Raw genomic sequence first — 21,400 nt, 5'->3', positions numbered from 1 at the left:
TAGAGTAATTTAAAATGCAACTAACTTGCATTACACCTTGGATTTCTAGTGTACACGAAGCCTGATTTGAAACATGGATGACCTTAAATTAACTTATTTACAAGGAACACAAGAGAAAGTGTATGTAAAATGAGAAAAATAAGTGGTTGTTTTTATAAGGTTGCACCACAAATATTTGTGCTGGCTGGATATGTTGATTGTGTTTTATTTTCCTCTTACTCATTTTTTCACTGCATACTGAGGCTTCCATATTAAGTCTTAAAAAAAATGATGAACCTACTATATTTTGGGACAAAGGCTGAAATAAGCAGTTATTAAATGTAACAAAAAGCTTAGAAGTCAGCCCTACTCTCATTCAGTTCAGTTGGTGATTGGTGAATGAGACCATGCAAGAATCCAGATTTTTCCAAACTTTGGAGGGTGTCAGCTCTGAGTTTTTTTTTTCATGGTTGGGTACAAAGTAGTAGTTGTTCCCAAAGCCTCTTTAACAGAACATGAACTTAAAAAAAAAAAAAAAAAACAACTGTTGGGATTGATATGCACTTGTTCAAATTTTTTATCTGACAACAAAAAAAACCAAAACTATTTTTCCATACTCTATGAGATATCAGAAACCTCAATATTGTCCCTCATCTACCAGTCCAAAGAAGCTGGAAGCAAATAGACCTAAATTTGGGAACCTAAACCATCAAAAGTAAAAAATTAAAAAAAAAAAAAAGAATAAATCAATAGACAAGATGTCCAGCCAATCTTAGCTGATGCACTTGCACAAAGATATATACTCACATAGGTCTTGCTAGTGCAAAACAAATCCTTGTCCCAAACAGTGAAGCAAGATGGGGTCTCTCAACTATTGTTATCCACATAATGTTTAAATTTAGCCAGAAAGGGGAAAAAACAATCCTATGGCACTATTACATAGCTGGACCTACTAGAATGCAGATACAGACCAAGAACAAAACATGTGGAATAAAGTAAAAGTATAGTATATATTTAGCACAACTTCAAGCTGTTCAACATCATCTTGCTCTACACATACACATTATCACAAACTTATCACTTACACATCTGAAAAATGGTAAATAACATAGTCCTCCAGTTTAGCATTTTTTCCCAGTGCTGGTTTTATTTAGCAATTTTCACAGCGTATCAAGGAAAGGCTGAGAGAGTCCTGCTCCACTGCCCACAGCATAAGCTGGATATGGGGTTGCTGACATAATTAGATGCCTGTTAGTGACTTGTGGCTGTCAAGTTTTATTCTCTGTCTGTGAAAGGCACAGGGATTAATCCCATGTGCCATAAACCCCTTGACATACACTTGTAATCTATTAACATCAAAGGTACAGGCCATTGGAGATGGTGCTCAGAAAAGACATGTTCAGGTATCACAGGTTTCTTAGCCTGAACTGCATTTATTTCACAGAATCATAGAATTATTTAGGTTGAAAAAGACCTTTAAGATCATAGGGTCCAACCATTAACCTCCCACCGCCAAGAAGGTAGAAGTAGTAAACTCACTTACTGCCAGGAATTTTTTTGTTCCTACAAAGGAGCGATAAAACACAATGCTGGGACTTTTTGGCATCAAGACATAGTCAAAACAGAGGATTATCTGGTTTTGGATCAGCTGTGCCTGAGAAAAAAATGCCATCTATCTGCATCTAAAACACCACCTGACAATTAATATTATGTATATGACGATTCCGAGCCAAAATTCCAGAGCAAGAAGTTGTCTTTTCCACATATGTTTCAGAAAATGAATCTTTAAGGAAAATTTTTCACAGTTGATACAATGCTCATAACAAAACCTGGCAAACGACTGGTCCTAAGGGTAGAATTCCCTGTGCCTGCACTCCAGGTGGGTCTTGGAGGGTTGGTTTGACAATGTGCACCACCAAGGCCTCTGGTGACCAAACTAAGATTTAAAGAAAGTAGAACTGCAACTTAAAAGAAAGGCAGAGACACTTAAAAAAATATTTTCTTAAAACCACCAAATTACTTCTCCTTGTTATAAGTTATTGCTGTAAAAAGAAAAAAACAGAGAAGCTAGCTCCTGCAGGGACTGCTGACTAAGGCAGTTTTTGACTACTTGTGACTCCTGAATATCCCACAGCGAAATTCCTGTAATGCAGGATTTTGAATTATGCTTTAAAAACACCCTGTATAAATAGTGAAGATTAACCAGCAGGAGAAGTGTTCAGGCCATATGTGCCTCTTTTACTTGTTTTATCCTTGCAATTAAGGCTTCCTGAAATTGTAGCTTTGTATTTGAAAATGAGCTAGCAGACCTTCAATTTATAAGGTGTAACGTTTAATTTAAAAAATGGGTTTAGATCACCAAGACTGGAAAAATCTTAAGTGTTCCTTAAAGGCTGAGAAATTGCATAGCATTATTACTACTCTAGTTATCTTATTCTTCTGCAAAACCGATTACATTCAGTGAGCTCATTAGCACATTTAAAGTAGAATTTAATATAAAAGTGATGTAAGGAGAAGGATAATATTTTAAAAATAATTTTTATTTAAAACTTCTAAACTAATCATAGCAAGATTGATGAGTGAAGAGGTAAGGGGGGAACTGTAACAGCCTGAAAAGTTAAAAACTGTCAACTCTTCCTCAAAATTTCCAATTGTCTACTAAATCTTATATATTAAGCATTATATTCAACCTTTTTTTCCAGTTTAAAGACATCTACCTGAAACTTTTTTCAAAGAGATATACCTGCTTTTTTTCACCTCAGAATAGCACCAAGAAATTGAGAAATAATAGTAAAGAAAACCAAAAAAATGTTCCCGGTAAACTGTTTACTGGTAACAGTGCCTGACTGACTGTCCAATATACAGTCAATAACGCTGTATTGCTGTGGTAGGGCTGGGAGAAGTTGAGCTTCAGAGTGTGTGAGATGAGACTGAAAATCAGGCTGATAACTGGCTTGTTTAATGAACTTCACATTAATTTAACCAGGCCCCTAAAGTGACTGCATCCCATGTGTATTTGTTACATATTATGTGCCCATGAGTCTTTTGTGAACATGGGGGTGACATTCAAGTCTTTAACATGAGATACAATCACACAACTCTGTGTGGCCTGAACCTCTTCAAGTCCACCTCAGAGGCCTGAACCTTACAAGATTCTTGTAAGAAACTCTGAACAATGAGAAACAACACTGAATGACTGGATATTCCCATTTACCTCATTAGCCATGAGGTAACGACGGAATAAGAAAGACCATCACCTACATTCAGTCTTTTTAGGTGGCAGAAAGTTATATGTCTTGAAAGAGACAACAGTTCTCACCAACATTTATGACTAACCAAAAATCCTTAATCAATAATGATGTTTCTATCAATAGTCTGGATTTCTTTTACTTAGGAGGAATGCAAAGAGGTCAAACATTTAGTTCCCTAATAAAACTTGATATTTTCAACTAGAATTCCAAGAATGTCTGTAGAGAGAGTAAAACTTTTGGCTGCGTTACTAGATCTTATCTTATGCTTTCCTAGACTCTAGAAGTACATTAATCTCATATCAGGATTCTCCATGTCTATAAAAAAACCTCAACAAACAACAAAAAAAATGATGGGATTTGCATCCATACTGAGGTAGAACCTGTGGAGTTCTCCTTAACACCACTTGGACCTGAATAACATTATTACATTGCTGTGTGGACAGTCTGCAGGTTTTTATATCGTAAAGCACAATCGTGGACACATTATGCTTGATTCTCCCTTCCCACATCAGTTCTGCCATAGCTGGCTCTCTTCCAACACCGCAGTTTCTGAACCTTCTTGCCTCAGTCAAATCTTCTCTGAAGATCTGTTTCTGAAGAATAATACTTCTAAAGGCTATAGTTTAATAATTGGTCAATTTTTTATATACATTAACAACTGCAAATGAGAAGATCTCATGCTATTTAAAATAATTTCCATACTTTTACTTATGCTGAATGCAGTGAAATGAAAAACAGCTCACTCCACAAACCTCAGCAAGAAGCAGTTTATCCTATCCTAAATAAGCCTGCCAATTACTTGCTGTATTCTCAATGATCCCAACAGAGAGCAGAAAGGGAATTATACACATGAGAAACATTTGAATGGAGAGGCATGTACTTATACTGGGAACTTCTAGAACAGCCCACAAGTATGTCCCAACTATAGAGAATAAACATCTTTAACATATATTTCTAACTCTGCTTGTCTTGTCCAAATAAAATCCACCATCACTTGGAGTTGGTTTCAAAACTGAAGTTCTGATTTAACCCTGAGTGTAAAATGAACTTTCATTGTTTTCACAGATATTTCAGCTTGTGCTGGCCAGCATGAGCCCTTTGCCAACCTGAACATAGGTCTCTCCTTCACCTCACTCCAGAGAACACAAACGCTTGGATTTAGCCCAGAGGCTCTCTCTGAGTTGCTTTGAAAATAGTGATCTAATAATGAAGGTTTATCTCGAAACAGAAGACTAAATCCCTCAAATGATATTCTGTGGCTGGACTGTGGATCTTGTGGGGTGGTCCTCTAAAGGAATGGGCTAAAGCCCTCATCTCCTTTGAGGAGTAAATGTGTCACATCATATAGACATGGATACACTCTCTTCCTTGACAGCTACTCTCCAGGGAACATCAGACTGACTTTGGCATAAACCCACTTCCTAAATAGCTTTTTGAGCTTTTGTCTTCTGGAGAAAAAAATAAAAAGTGCTAACAGTTTCCAGGCTCCTTGAAAGGGTAAGATCCTGCTATTACCTTCCCACAACTACAATATGTCACTCTCAATTCTCCTCTCTTCCAATTTTTAGATGGTAAGTCAAAAGAAAAAAAAATACTATGAACTCACTGATGAGTCTATCACCAGTTCAGTTCTCCCACTGTGTTCTTTAGAAATAAATATAGAAATCATGCAAAACTACTAAACTTATAGTTTTAGTAGCAGTATTAAAAGAGCAAAAATAACATGACTAATAACATACTAAACCAGTAATACTAGACTCAAGTAGATGGCATTGACATGAGGAAGAGCTTCCATAAGGGCAAGGGAATAAATGGAGCTGGGATAGAAACCAATATTCATTTTGAAACAGCTGTGGCATAAAGCAAGACCACAGAAGAAAGAATCCTTCTGCAAACTGCTGAGCACCAAGGTAAGCATACATCAGCTTCATTTAGCTCACCAAAGCCTGAAGCTATCTGTGTATTTAGACTCAGCACACAAGACGTGGAAAACAGGACATTTCTAACCGACATTTGTGAGTTGCTTCTTTGTTTTGACAGCACCAAGATTAAAAAAAATTGCAGATTTTTTTTTTTTTTAAATACATTCTTCTAAGGCAACATCTTTTCACACTGTAGATTGCTTCTTAAATAGAGATGCAGTGTATGCTAAGAAAAACAAGATGAGTATAAGTGTTTTTAAGCCCAGTCACATAAATCTCACACAGTGTTAACCCTCAAGGCTCTTTCTTACCATTACTAGAAAATACACTCATCCTTTACTTGTCACCCCAAACTGGGAAATATCTTAAAATGTGTTAAAAACCAATACAACTATATTGTCAGATTTCATTTGGTTTTAGGCTTAAAAGGAACCAAAAGCCTATCTCAGAAGAGAATTCCTGAGGAGGATATAACCTCTCTGCTTGGTTGCCCTCTTGCATTCTTGAAGGAAAGAATGCATAAGTTGGGGGCCAACATTTTGTAAAGAAAAAACATATGGTTGCTTTTCATACAGGTCAGGGATGTATACAAAGAACAGCTAACTAAATATAATAATCAGCTCACTGATTCATTTCTTTCAGAACTATTTATCTCAATCAGTAAACAGATTATTTTAGAAAAAAAAATAATTAAAAAAAATCACAGGAACACAGCTTCTAATTAGAAACATCACATTTTGATTTTGGTTTTATGGTGGCAATGTGCCAATCTGACCAACCAAATCAAGAAATGGTGGCCACAGTTTATTTAAACAGTAGTCCTGGGAAGCTAGCAGGTTTCCAGATGTGCTACTCGACATCCCTGCAACCAATAAATAAAAGGAGGAGGACTGTTGGAATGCTAACATTTGCTCCAGAAAATTGCTCAAAAAGCTGAAGACAGGGATGATAAAAGCAGCTGCCCCAGTTCTTGTCATGGTGCCAGAACTGAATGTTTACCCAGCGCTGTGTCCCCACCAGATGGGATGGAAAAAAAAAAAAAAATCATTTAGAAAGTCTCATTTCCCAACCATTTTGCCATGAAAAAGGGTATAGCAAAGCAAAACAAATGATTTATGTGGTAGAAACAGACCCATAAAGGCACACTCAAATAGCTGCATGTAGGTTTCCTGGCGTTTATGTTAGCAGATATTTTGGGGGAGCATCTGCAATCTAAACACCATCATGTTATTCCACAGTCCATCATTTTGCCTGTCATTATATTTGTAATTCATGCGCTTTGCTCTTAGAGTTTGTGCTGCAAGAGGGGCTCAAAATTGGGAATGCTGATCTTTGGGGTTGAATTATGTTTTATTTCTCAACTAAAGCCACAGGTGTACAGCTCTGGAAGATGCTGAATGTTCCTAGTTATGGACAATTCGCATGTCTTTGTAAATCCCCACTACCCAGAGCAGCAGTCTAGTGTCTGAGACCCAGCAGTAGCTAGAGCAGGGTGGAAGTGCAGAAGTGAGGGAAGAGCGATGATAAAACAACGTTGAAATCAAGAACTTTTGTGCAGACTGTCTTGTGGAGACTGGGCATGAAGCAGGCTACACGGCCACAAATCACTGAGCCAAGAGCCAGAAAACATTTTACCAGTCTTTTCCTTCCCCCAGAACGGAGGGAAGACTCTCTGCCGACCAAACATCTGCCCTGAGGACTGAGTAGAAGATTAGCAGGCAAGGCCAAGGAATAGTTGGGCCAGGGCCAGGATCATGACTGACTTCTCTGGGCCTGAGGGAAGAGCTTGCTTAGGAAAGCATTTTTTCAACAACTACCTGAATTTCTATCGCTGGTGCATGTGGTCCCACCAGCAGTTCCCATCTGACTTGCCTAACTTGCTCGTAGAGCAGCTCAGCTCTTAACTCACCAAGTCTTCTCCTGTGCCCAGAAGTGAGATCGGGGCTCTTGAAGAGCCTGCACAGCATGACAAAGCACAGACATTTCTGAGCCAGCACCCCATGCAGCCATACTGGCTCAACTTTTCCTGTGTGGTGGGCTGCTGCTTCACCATGTCTTAATCCTTCACCTGCTGCAAGCAGAGCCAGTGTATGTGCTGCCAATACATGCTATAAACCCCATAAGGGACTGAGAGTGAAACAACAGCCATTACCAAAGCAGCTGCCCCTTCTGAGGCCATGGGTTGCTTTCAGCATGTTTGACTGACAGCTTTAGATAAAAAAACTGAACAGTTTAAAAATCCTTCTTCTTCCTTCAACTTGCCATACACAGCCTAGGGTAACACTGTGAGAAGCACAGTCACAAGTTGAAGAAGTGATGATAAATATAAGAAAAGCAAGAAATTCTTGATTATGTATAGGGAGATGAGGAAGAGAGCCAAAACTAAGTTGGGAATCCATCCTTTCCTGTGTCTAAAGGTGCTTCTAAGTATGTATTATGTCTCCTTCCTTGAAAGAAAGGGAAGAGTTGGCATAGACTTCTATATGAGAAGGATATCATCTTTAAATGTTTTAAACCAGTCAGTTTAGCCTATAAAAATCGAAATGCAAAACCTAAGAAAAATGGGAAGTAGGTTGGACAGACAGAATTTTGCTCTTGTCCTACCCAGACATTTCCAGAGTTAACTGCATCTGGATGTCTACCATGATTTTTATCTGTAAAAAAAACAACCTCCAAACAAGATGCACCATATATGGCTAGACTGCTGCTTGGGCTGCTACAGGCAATCCAAAAGACTGTTTATTACAGCTAATAAAAGCCAAACTCAAAGTGCAAAGTATAATACCTCTCTCTTGATTTATTTTCAAAGATAGTACAGATGTGGATACTGCTTTCTTCAACCTTTTTTTTGGCAGGCACTGCTCATCTACAGAGGAGCACTACCTGTTTTGTGTGTTTCTGGTTGAATTGTCTCTACACAAATGTTTTTTTCTAAGCATTATTAAACAAATACAAACTAAGACACTCTAAAGGAATAGTTACATTAGGCAAAGAGATAGATGTGCCTGTGAGAGTTTCTTTTTTAAACGTTTAGCAGCTGCTCAAGAACATAATACTCAAAACACTTTTCTTATCCATTTGAGGAGCGTGTCATTGCCATCTTCTGCTCATACAGCCAGAACTACCTGATGCAATGAGGCAGGGACTGACTAGCAAAGGTCACTGTGTTACCACCTGGATATCCACCACATATCCATATTAGTAGCTTTTGTAATGTTTTGTATATTTTTAAAAAAGATTTATTTTTTTTTTTAAATGCATCCTGCTTCCAATAAGCTGCAATTCTTTTAGAAAGGCTTCCTCTCACATAATAGTTTTCTAACTCAGCTGGCAAATATCTACAGAAGTACACCTGCATTCTATATATGATCATGTAATTTATAGTAATATAAAATTTGAGATGCAGCTCAACAGATATCCCAGAGTCTGTAACTTGGTCCATTTGTTCCATGTGACAAACGTCTTTTTAAGAGGTCTCCAATGAATTATATGCCAGAGTGTTCTTTACCATCTAGACTGCTTGAACTTAGTATGACTAATTCAAACATAACAGGGCTCCCTAAAATTTCTTAACGGGGATGCCCTAGAACTTCTTAAGTATGTCATATGTTTAAAGTAGTTAAATTATCTATGATGACTACGGTCCACATCCTGCTTCCAGGAATCAAGAGAAGTTCTGGCATTGACTTCTGCTGAAGCTGGACACTTTCCTGAGATGTCTTAGTTCAGATAAATCACAACTAACATAGTTTTAAATTTATTCTTTGATAGCAAAAAATTAGAGCAAGTCTTTAGAGTAATCAGAAGATGTTATCTAACATTATTCGCCAGGCTGGTTGAAAACTATAACAAATCACACTAACTGTGGGGATTACTCACACTGTAAACTTAAACACAGCAGAACAGTTAAATTTGTCTTAAAGTTACTACTGAACATCTGCTTCTAAATACTTTTGCTAGTACCTTTTAAAACTGATAGGAGGGAATAATAACTTGTGAGTTAGCCTCATAAGAATGTAGCAAATTAAAAAACCAAACCAGCTTCAAATAGTGTTTAATCAGCATAATATTTACAAGTTTAAAGACAGGAACTAATAAAATATGCTGTTTTTCTTGTCAGCCACTTACAGCAAAGGCCCAATGCACATTTAATGTATAAAGTCTCCCCTGGCTTATTTGAAACACAGAGACCTCCCAATGCAAATAAATATTTTCCTTTCGTATGTTTGGGTAAGTCTCCTGGATTTCATAATTTCTAGGAATGAGAGTCTAGGAAAAGACTGTGCTCTTGTCAAACTCTTGGCTTACACATGGTGCTAGGCATGGAGTACAACTGACTTCTTGCTCCGCTCCTTTTTCCAAGAAGGACAATAATTGTTGGCTGCATGACACTGCTTATCAGTTCAGTCTTTGGATCTTCTGTGTGTAGAGCTGGTAAGTTCTGTACAGTTCTGACTCCTGCCAACTTGGACTGGGAGAGTAAATAAACATCAAGGATCTGCTTTCCCTACAAATCCAGCCTCAGCTTCTGCGGGAACCTAAGGATGTTCAAGCCCAAGGAAGTCCAAGTCACAAGTGAGCAGTTTGTGGCTATAGAGTAATGGAAAGCCAGCGTAAAAAATAAAAAGCATACAGTATCTCTAGCCAAAGTACAAGACAAATGATATGTCAGGTCCTAAAATTGTGTATCACAGCTTCAGCTGTGCTTGGACTGTGAAATACCCAAGCCCTGCTGCAACAGGAAAATATCAGCCATAGATATTGTCACTGACATGAGACACTGAACACAACATGGCAGAAAACAAAAACTGTATCCACTTGCCAACAAGTTTGGTTTGCTTCTATTTTTATTATTTGAAAGTAAGAAAAAGATCTGTACTAAATTAAATCCATCAGACCATGGGGGACAAGAGATCAGTTCATAATATGAAAGCAAGATGTCTTCATGACTAATATTCATACCAACATTTTGTTCTCAGACACCTCAAGTGAAAGTGTAATTAATCTTCGTAAGAGGAACTAAGTCCTGTTTTAAGCTGAAGGAACTTGGAATGCATTTAGGATTCTACAACAAATGTACGACCGGATGCTGAGCAAAGCAGAAAATTAAAATGTGGAAATGTAAATTGTCATTACTTTTCAGGGGTAAGATTTCTGTACTTTACAGTAACTGAGAAGTCCATAGCAGTTTTCTGACCACTGGTTTGACTTGTCTGTATATTTCTGATGCCAACAGGATGTTGGATTTTATTGCCATTTTTATTGTGTTTTTTATTGCCATGCATGAGGCTCTTATAACCTCGGTAGGACCACTTACTACTGCAGGGCAAAATCAATCTACCCAAATCTTCAGCGAGTCCTATTAATATCAGACAACTAGACATAAGGATAAAATCCTGATTTCCAGAAACCAAACTCCTTTCGACATCAGGTAAGCCCAGCTTTCCCCCAGAGACTTGTTTTCCACTCTCCAACCACTAAAATTTCAGACCATCATGAAAATATTCCTTTTCTATCTGGAATGCAATTTTTTCAAGTGACAATGAGATTTCACCAGCAGAGACCCTCCATTTGCTTTACCTGCATCAGCAGCTGTGATCAGTAGCAGGTACTGCTCCTTTGCCTCTCGGTCCAGGCTCTGCACCAAGCGCAGCTCTCCACTGGCTGAGAGAGTAAAAGCTCCTTCTTCATTTCCAGCCACCAGCACATAGGTAAGCTTGCTATTCAGGCCTTGATCATCATCCCTTGCTACAACCTAGAGAAGCAATGCAAACACATGAGAAGAAATATTAAGATGAGTAATGGATGAGTGCACGGTCTGTAAAATTTTATTGGATTACAGGAAATATTCTCTATGACAACAATGCATATTAATGGATTGAATGCATTCAAATGCTTTAAGGGCTAGTATAAATTAACTGTAATTGTAAAAATTACTTAACACAGTGTTGATGTGCTTAAAAGCGTAGTTTGAAAATATGAAATAGTTGATTACTTATTTTCCTCAAGCATCAGTACAGTAAAGACTGTGTTAGAGCTTAGTGAAAACCACAGATTATCTGGTATAGACTGAACTTTACAAAAGCAAGCTTTACATGTCCTGAATCCATTTAGTGCTTTCACTGTCTGACACTCATCCCATGTACGCAATGATCAGAGTGAGATATCTGTTGCATGGAAGTTGAGATGAAGTTGAGAGAGAGAGAGAGAGAGAGAGAGAGAGAGAGAGAGAGAGCAAACTCTTAAAGTCCCAGTATGGGTGGGAAATTAGGTATGGAAAACACAAAACTTTAAACCATAATATAGACTTCTGGTTAAAAAAAACCCGTTCAAGCAAACAAAAGCGAGGCAATGATCACTGCATGATAGATTACAGCCAAAAGGGATTTTTTTTCAATTGTGTTCCACCTTTTTAATTTGGGAAGAAAGACACTATACATTAATGCCATATACTGAAGCATGCTAATAATTGTAGGACACAGATATTTATTTGCTGAATGTACTCACCTGAAGAATAACTTTTGGGAGTGTCTCTAAGTTCTCTGGAACATTCACAGAGTAGGGAGAAAGTTCAAATGTGGGAATATAATCATTGATATCCTTCAGGATAATACTGACTGTTGTGGTATCAGTCCTTGGGCTGCTCCCGCGGTCGGCTGACTGAACAGTCAATGTATAGGAAGGTTTTTTCTCTCTGTCCAAAGGCCTGGCAACTGTTATCACCCCTGTCACAGAATCGATTCGAAACTCATTATTGGCATCTCCGCTGACAATGGCGTAGCGGACCTGCCCGTTTGTACCTTCATCCCCATCTGTAGCAAACACCTGGATTAAATCTGTCCCTGTCAAAGTATTTTCCCCTACCTCTAGTTTATAAAGCTTTTGGGCAAAAAGTGGGTTATTGTCATTGATGTCCAGGACTATAACCACCACATCGGTAGATGAAGAAAGGGATGGCTGGCCCTTATCTGTGGCTACCACAGTCAAGGTGTAGTTGGACACAGTTTCTCTGTCAAGCTCCCCAGTAAGTCTGACTTCACCATCAATAGTGCCAATGCTGAATTTGTTTCCCAGGGGCCGGAGCAGACTGTATTCGATGTAGCTGTTCGGACCACTGTCAGGATCAGTCGCCTGTGCCTTGAACACAACCGTGTCTATCGGGGTGTTTTCCGGGACGTAGGTGAGCTTCGGGGAGATAAAGCTTGGAGGGCTGTCATTCACATCCAGCAGGATAATTGAAACCTGGGCTGTGCTTGTGTACCTGGAGGCTGGGAGAGGAGCCATGTCATGGACTTGCACGACGAGGCTGTAGAACGACTGGCTTTCCCGGTCCAAAGGCTGCCTGATGCTCAGCACCCCGCGGTTGTCGATGTTGAAGTGCCCTGAGCTGTCCCCAGATGTGATGCTGAAGGACAGCTGCGAGTTGGAGCCTGGTGAGGTGGGGAGAAGAAAGGCAGGGAATGTGACTTCATCCCACCACTCTAGATAAAATCATTTCTGGCCTCATTTCCTATGAAGTTTGTACCAACACGATGCCTGTTCAGCTTCCTCATCATCATCTTTGAATCCATCAGTCAATTTCAGCCAAGTTTCACAGTGGCACAGAAGCCTTTGAAATAATTACTTTCCCACAAGAGTTGAAGGAAGAAGGGGGGAAGGATGTTAATTGGAGTGGCCACAGAGGAAACTGCTGCATGGTGGCAGCATGCATAATTTCTCCTCCATAGTTCTGCTGCTCACTGAACAGCTGTTTTTCTCCTTTCTCCCCAGTTGAACTAAGCAACATTATTATTAATGTCATTATTTCATGAATTCTTCCACTCAATTAAAGAAAGCCACAACGAGAAACTCCCAAGCGTAGCTGGAAGAAGCCAAGAGTGAATACTGGGGAGAGGTATGCTTCCCATATACGGCATGGTATTCCAAAATATCAGATGAACAGCCCTCATCTTCTGATTGAAACACAACTAGCAATTATGGTCAAGGGAGAAGTTTATCATTCTGGTAAAGGAAATGTGTTCTGAATCTGACAAGGCTCTGAAATAACCTTAAATATGACACACAGGAAACAAACCTAGGTGACCACTTCCAGTCCAGATTTGACTCTAAACAACTAATTTACGGGAACACCTAATTGAAACAAGTCTTCTCACATATATATCTCTCTACATAAACATCTTACTCCTATTCTAATTAATTTAGAATTTTTTTTCTTGTTTTGGGTCAGAAAACGTGTGATTTAGGATTACTAGATTACAGGCTATTTGCTACTAATTTACCCCTCAAACTCACTTTTTCATGCAAAGAAACTAAGCTGTCTCCTTAAGCAGCCGACTACTTCGTTGTGTATTTTGTAATTTTCTCTCAAAAGCTCTTTTCCCTCTCACAGAATTGCATTGATAATAAAACTAATCCTGCATTAGATTTATTAATCTCTGCTGTTGATTATACTCAGACTTGAGCATGGTAGTCTTACTTGTCTTTCCCCCAGTGGCTACTCTAATTGGCATCTTTTCCTTCACTCTTCTTCTCTTGTAGGAATTTAATAGATTCAAACATGAAAGACAAAATATTTTAATGCAATTAAAGAAATAACACATTTATATGCCAGATATTAGTGTGTCTACATTACTTTGATCAAGCGAAGCACTGTGAAAGTTTAACGCTAGTCTGTTGGGGTTTTTTTAAGTCTTTTCTTAGGGAGAATGTAGGGCTACCCTCTTTGCTGAGCTGTGGTTTTATTTAATCTCAGGGTTCATCTGATAAAACTCTGAGTGAGAGCTCAGACATGAGCCTCCTCATCACTACTGGAGCCATCAATTTCGTGATGATGCTCTTTTAAGTGTCTTGGCTCTATTTTATTTATTTACTAATGAGACAAAAAAATATCCAACTGCCCTCCTCCACTTTGTAAATACCTGTGGCATCTAAGTGGGAAATCTTTCTGTTTTTATATCTTGCTATATTTTTGTTAATTTGATGTGGAAAAAAATTTAAATCTGCATCTCAAAATGAATGTCTTTAAGGAAACTGAGTTCTTTATTGCTCTGTAAATAGCCAAGAGCTGTAGCTGATATTTATTATGCATCTGTATATGAAACTGTCCTAGCTGATATAAACAGCTACTGTTTCCCAAAGGGTATAAAGAAAATTAAAATGGGAGCAGTTTCACTATCGCCACATTTTTGCCTTTTATCAGTGTTCACCCTAAACCAACAGGTATAGCTCCTTATAAAACAAGATCTTTTCAGAGCTCTTTAAAGCTATGGGATCGTATAACAAAAATAACCACTTTAAATTCTATTTGTGCATGTTGAGTGCATTGTCTGTGAGCCACATGCAGAGGAGTATGGTACTAGCTATTTCTGCGCTCTAGATAAATGTAAGACAACACAGGATAACAAGTTTGGGCTTGAAACAGAAACACCAATAGATCATAACATCTGCTGAAGTTACAGTCCTATGGGGGAACTGAAACCTGGCACGCTCTTGCAATGAAATTTCTGCCCTATTAATTTTAAATCCAGCCTGTTAGAAAAGTACATGTGCCAGAAAATATAAAAGGCAAGATATCTGACTTTTCCTTGCATTGCTCCTCAAATACTTCTTTGCTTCCATGATAATTGAGTGGATGATGAATGTAAAGCGATATGTCAGTGCTATGATATAGTTCATGTCCACCGTACGCAGATGGAAATTAATGTATGAGGTGCAAGAGAAGAGGAAAACAGACCCATAATGGTTAAGTGAGAATAACTTCCAAAAAGGTTTGATATCAAGCATTGTACTCATAAGAGGAAAATATGAGGACATAGACTAGACACAAACACATTCATCTACAGGTCTGAAGAAACACTCCCTTCCTTGGATATGCATGATGCAAACACAAGTTCCTCCCCCAACACAGTTTACATAAAATAAAAGCTTTAACAAGAATGGTGAAAGAAAGATCCATGCAAGTATAGCCAAGATCACCAAGTTATAATTTCTGTCTTTTTCACTTATTTTATGGAATCTCTTCTCGCTTACTTTCCTCATTTGATCAAAAACCAGTTGCACAATTTTTACCACAGAAAGTTCTATCCACCAGCGCAAAATTTATGTTCTCACAAAAATGTTTGAGTCAACAACTCAGCATTTCCTGAGGAAAAGCTGTTGCACTGAATGATCTTGATCAGCTCACTCATTTTATGGGCATAAAATTGGATTCCTTGAAGCATGGAGGTACTCTGCACCTGGAGCACACACTGAAGTCTAAGACAATTCTGTGGGCTCTGCTGAGCCCATGTCAAGTTGAGAGGAGACAAGGTTGCTTAACATGTCACAAAAATAACCTTCACCTTAATGTCACTGTGAGTGTTATGAGTAATTCTGTATTGTCACACTGACTAATGACTGTAGACACTTAAGAAAATACAATACTTTATGGAATGATTTTTATGTATTTTATGGCCATATTCTATAATTATTCTTGCGTGGACATAAACTGTGTGGCAAAATGCTTAAGCAAGCTATAAAGATCATAACTTTTACATACCAACACATGAATACCTTCTAAAATGGCATAAATAATCCCAAGATTAAGGCTTATTTTAATGAGAAGTTTTCCCCATGATCCGTTTTAATAATTTTTTTAACCTCCACTATCAATATGCTGTAGATCACAATTCTCCTCATGATACACTTAAAAGTTACAGTACATTTAAGATAACTGCAGATGACATCTCATTGCCAGAACCTTATTTAGAATATATTATAAACTCAGATTAAAACACAATCTGAAAGAACACTTGGGTCTAATTTAAACATGCAACCTAAGAACCAGGGAATGAAACATGGTGTTCAACTACTGTAACATGCTTAGGTAAAAAATGAAAGTCTCATTTCAGTAAAATACAGCCCTGCAATTTATTTCCACAACTGCAGTAAAAAGCAGTATTTGACTGTATTAATAATTTAACACAAATAAAAATAAGGAAGAAACCACCCACTTAAACCTAATCTGAAATTTGAGAAAAGTGACTTCTGTTTAGGCAGCAAGGAGTGAATTTAAGCATACGATGGCATCCTAAGGATAGCCCTAATTTGCCCTTTCTACTAGATCTTCTAACATGTTGCTAAGGTGAAATACATATTTATCATCAGATAGAGACTAAGAGGAAACCCCTACCATCATCTGCATCAGTGACGCTGAAGTTGAGAATAGCAGATCCTGGAGACAGGTTCTCCATCAAAGATGTGCTGTATGAGGTCATGCTGAACACGGGCGCGTTGTCGTTGATGTCCAGGATATTGAAGTACACTCTGATGGTAGTAAATTGGCCTCCCCCATCTTCAGCACGGACAGTAAGAATGTAATACTGCTGTGCTTCATAATCCAGGGCACGAGTCAGGTTGAAGACCCCAGTAACAGGGTTCAGGAAGAAGATACCCTCTTCATCATCTTCACTGACGGTGTATGTGATTTCCCCATTGATACCGGAGTCGTCATCAGTGGCTAGAATGGCTGCCACCAAGGAACCTGCAAGGCATGACAGGATAGCAAAGTCAGTCACTTGCAAACGGCAGCTCACTCGTGTAGTCAGAGCCAGCTCATCATCAAGCAGCTCTGTAGACGATGAGGTACCCTCCAGTAGAAATTCAACCTCAATATGGTTCGACTAGCTACTGTGAAAGGTTTGTCAGAGCTGAAAGGAAAAGTATTCAGTATGATGTTTATTTTAAAGGGTTACTAAAAAAAAAACCAAGAAACGGTCAGGAATGTTTGTTTTCATTTTTAAATGGGAACATGTCCAGATCAGATATCTACAGGGGCAAAACCACCTTTTCTCCTGCTAGGTATTGCCTTTCTAGGACAATAGGACTCAAAGGACCCTCTCCTCCGTGCAGACAAAGACGAGCTCGGAAACTTTCTAGATATTTCTAACTGCAGAAACTGAAATGTCAGTAAATACCAAATATCTCAGCTCTCCTTTTTTTGAAAAAGTGCCTTTGCAGGGCAACTGCGGTTAGCAAAGGAGAAACCTTAGAGGGGTCTGTTCTTCACTGTTTGCTGAAATTCAATTCTTTATGAATTTGTGCCATTGTTTTCATTTCTGCATAGCTGTGTTTGCACGACTGACCTATCTTACTGAGGTTTGGAAATTAAGTGTCACTTTTTAGTATTTCGAACACTAATTATAATCAAGATCAGCTCATTTCCAAGAAAATAAGTCATTTAATTTCCAGATGAATAACACACATTCCAGCACAGTTAACTATTTTTGAGCAATGACACAAAGAAAAATTGCTTATAATCAGAATAAAGAAGAGTACTACAACTTTCTTTAATCCATCTGAATATGCTGATATCTTTTCATTTGATTACCTCACACTTTAATTATTCTGATTGCACATTAATTGCTGAAGAGGGCTGTCCTGAAGCTGGACTCCTGCAAGTTTGTAGCGCAGTGGGGTCAGGGAAGCTCAGCAGAGCTGAGGCCCAGGGAACAGAGTTCCCAATTGCATTTGCCAGACTGCAAGGGGAACAGGAATTACTTTCTGGGATATAAAATGGAGCCCCAAAGGGGAAAGCTCACAGTGCTTCCCCTCCGGATAAGCCTGGACCACTGGAGACAGAAAGAGGAGAAGGTGCACCACTTCAAGTACTAAATAAGCCTGTTTCTTCCTTCAGCATCCAGCCCTCCAGAGCTGGGTGTAAGGTACAAATGTACACACCATCAATGATTAAAGAAGCCTCATCGTATTGTGAAGGGAATTATGCTCACCATTTCAATCACAAAAATCACAGAACAGGTTGGAAGGGACCTCAACGGTTACCTGGTCCAACCTTTCTCAGCAAAAGCACAGTCTGTGTAAGATGGCCCAGCACCCTGTCCAACCCAACCTTAAAAGTGCCCCGGGTTATTTCCAGAGTTATTCCGGCTAAAATAGACTGAGCCTCAGGTCTTTGAGTGACAAGAGAGAGGAGCATAGCTGGGGATCAGCAACCAAACCACCCTGTGCTACACAGACGTCTCAATTACATCCAGATCAGCTTCCTGAGGCACGGCTGATTGCACTGTAATCCATTAACGCAAAACACCACTGAATTTTGGGAGTGGGACTCTGTGACAGAGTGCAAAAGTTGGAGGTATGAGGGTCATCTTGGTTGTCTCAAGCTGGGCTTCCCAAGGTTATAAGTAAAAGCCCTAATAAACACTTGAAAGCTATCACCATGTCATTTGCAATTTCTTTTTTATTCATGCTTTAAAACAAGCTTCTAAGATGCTTCAGGTATTAATCTCAGCAGATACTGCTTTTATACTAACAGTCTGTACAAAATAATGGAAACATTTCTACTGCAAGCAATATTAATTTCTCATCTGGAGACAAATAATGCAGCACAGTTTTTGAAAACCTTTTTTTGGTGTAAATATTTTCTAGTTTATGACCTAACTTTTAAGCATCAAATCACTCCCGCATACAAAACAAGCTCTGAAAGAAGAAAACAACAACTTAAGAGGTCGGTGATCTTATTTAGGAATCAAAATTAATTATCTGAAGGTTAGATATTCTACAAAAACCTCATCAAAAACAGGTATCAAAGATAAGATCAAGGAACTATAACGTCCACGTTAGTAACAGCACTTGTAGGGAACATTATTAAGGAATCGGTGTATTACTGGCTGCTCAGTGGTCACCCATTTTGTGATCCTACATTTGATAAATTAAGTACTGAAAGTCTCATTCCCTGAAGATAGCTCACCAAATCACAAATAGCATCACTATTTCATCTTCGTGATAGATTATACCATTTGTATCCTGTAAGTTGTTTCTCCTCTTACTTTTCTTTTTGTTATTTTTTAAGTAGTTGCACTCAGAAGCTTCCACTGGGATACAGGCATAATTCCTGTTCTGCATCTAGGATTCGAGTGGCAACCATTTCTCTGTTGCTAATTGAAAAGAAACTTGACCTTACGAGTGATACATATTTCCTAGCAAGTGGACTTTCAATATGATGTGATTCCCTCTGTTTCTCTGCACTATCCAATAGATACCTTCAGCATCCTCTGTCTCCTGGCCAAGTCAAACAGGTCTGCCATGCTTTCCTCAAGTCCCAGCGGACGATTGACAAAAAGGTAAAAAAACCTCAGTCAATTTTCGGGCCATTTCTTATTTACCTGGAGTGGCATCTTCTGGGATGTCGAAGGAATACACTGGCTTGGAGAATTTGGGGATATGGTCGTTAACATCACTAACAGTGATGTTTATCCTCATGTCTGAGGACTGCAGGCCGTCATCAGCACGAATCAGCAAGGAGTACTTGGAGCGGCGCTCCCGGTCCAGGCGCTTGGTGGCTATCAGGTCTCCTGACTCGGGGTCAATGTGGAAGCTGTCATCCGCCCCGCTGATAATAGTGTATGTCACAAGGGCATTGGCTCCCTAAGCAAAAACAGAAGTGGTCAAATCAAGTTATTTGCCAGGAAAACCACATCGTGATTTTCAGTAAGACAAGAATCATTCCAGTAACTGCACTTGGTGAATATTTTTTCAGAACAGTTTCCTTTAGTAAACAGTCTTCCTGCCCAGTCCCTGCTTCATTCCCCCCGTAAAGATGCATACGCACACAGTTTTTATTTATGAGATGTAAAATGATGAGATTACCCAGATATTTTTTGCTCCACTGTTCATAAAAGGACTGCGTCCAGTCAGTACCATAAAGCTCTCATGCCTGTTTGAATTTCAGGCCAGCATCAATGAGCAGTGTAGCAAGGAGTCAAAGAATCATTTAGGTTGCAAAAGACCTTTAAGATCATTTGAGGCCAACCACAAATCTCATACTGCCACAGCCACCACTAAACCACGTCACTAAGTGCCACACCTTAAGTACCTCCAGGAATGGTGACTCAACCACTTCCAGGGGCAGCTTCCCTCTAAATGGGGATCAGTGTTTATTCTTCTTGTTTTATGTTCAGAGGTTAAATTCAATCCCTGCCAGTGGGATCAGCTGTCTTTCTCACTCTCTGGAGGTGGGATGAAGGGAGGACCAGGGGCAGCCACGTGGCAGTTCCACCAGCCAGCACACATGGCGAGGGCTGCAGCTCACGGTCAGGAGAACCTCATGGGAGCCATGCCTGCAGCAGCCCCTCAAAGGCCAGCTGCTGCATGGAAATACATTTACCCCTCTAAATATACAGCCCCAAAGTAACAAATCATGTGTCATTAAAATCACAGTTCTGATCTCTCGGGTTGTGCTGGAAGTCAGAAGCATTTGTTTTTAGGTCAAAGTATCTCATTTGTCCTTGGTAAAAAAAAAGGATTCATATAGACTTTGACCATTTTGGTTAAGAGTAAAATTAAAGAAAAGTAATGTTACATAGAAAAATTGCCATCTTGGGGTTTTTTCTTCCCCTTAAAGGTGGAAAGTAAAGCTTAGAAGTAAAATATGGAAGCTTCCACTTAAAAAATGCTGACACAGTGCATTTTGCCTGTCACAAACACTGAGAAAAGCCACCTGCATTCATTCTGTTTCACTGAGTATTAAGAAGAAAATCAATCCACCTTACAGGTCGTAGGCCTGAGGAATTCTGAGGCTTCCAGGACAAAGGGACACTACCTGAGCTCTGTTATTTTGCTTCTTAGCAGACTGACACTGATTGTCAAGGGAAAACAGAAAGAGATCTAAGATCCTGAGGTCAACATCCTTCCAACTGAAGATTTGGTAATCTCCAACATCAGATGCACGCACCTAAGCCTCTGACTATGCCCAGCAATGTGTTTGGGTGAGTGAGCAGATATTTACTGTGCACTCTGTGGTGAACAACAGATCAAAGAGATCGGGGAGAAAGAATTTCTATGGCTGTTTCAAACTGTTGCCTAAAAAAACCCCAAATTAACAGAGATAAACACCCACTCCTATTTGTGAGATGAGAGACAAGTGTTAGTCACCTGACCTTATGAGAGTGCCTTGTGCCAAAGTATTTCTCTAGGGTGTTGTTTCAAAGAGTTGGACTGAGCTAACTGATAAAATAAAATTTAGAAAGAAAACAAGCTTCTGCAGGTGCCCTGCTCTGAAGAGCTGCATGCAGTGCTTCAGTGTACACAGCAGCTGTGTGTTCAGGTGTACCTGAGGATGTCACACACTTTCCTCCAATTGTCCCTCTTAGCAAAAACACCTGATGAGAATTTAACATTTCAGAGGTGACCACATTCTTCACCCCCTGTTTGGCCAGCATCTTTCTAATAGAGCACAGCTAAAACCACAGC

General features: G+C 39.2%; 1 protein-coding gene across 1 annotated transcript in view; it reads right to left on the bottom strand.

Annotated features, from left to right (window-relative positions):
• FAT4 (FAT atypical cadherin 4) overlaps positions 1-21,400 on the bottom strand; it is a gene marked incomplete at its 5' end in the record, with an annotated part of 142,412 nt that overhangs the window by 47,689 nt on the left and 73,323 nt on the right. Inside the window, 4 exons of the mRNA XM_008938683.1 lie at positions 10,733-10,907; positions 11,660-12,582; positions 16,323-16,673; positions 19,315-19,576. Of these exons, the coding sequence (XP_008936931.1) occupies positions 10,733-10,907; positions 11,660-12,582; positions 16,323-16,673; positions 19,315-19,576 (1,711 nt within the window). The remainder of the gene's footprint in view (positions 1-10,732; positions 10,908-11,659; positions 12,583-16,322; positions 16,674-19,314; positions 19,577-21,400) is intronic.

This window comes from Merops nubicus, unplaced genomic scaffold, assembly GCF_000691845.1.
Source record: "Merops nubicus isolate BGI_N331 unplaced genomic scaffold, ASM69184v1 scaffold5024, whole genome shotgun sequence".
Taxonomy (NCBI): domain Eukaryota; kingdom Metazoa; phylum Chordata; class Aves; order Coraciiformes; family Meropidae; genus Merops; species Merops nubicus.
Note: the sequence above shows the minus strand (reverse complement) of the source record. Positions and strands in the feature narration are given on the sequence as shown.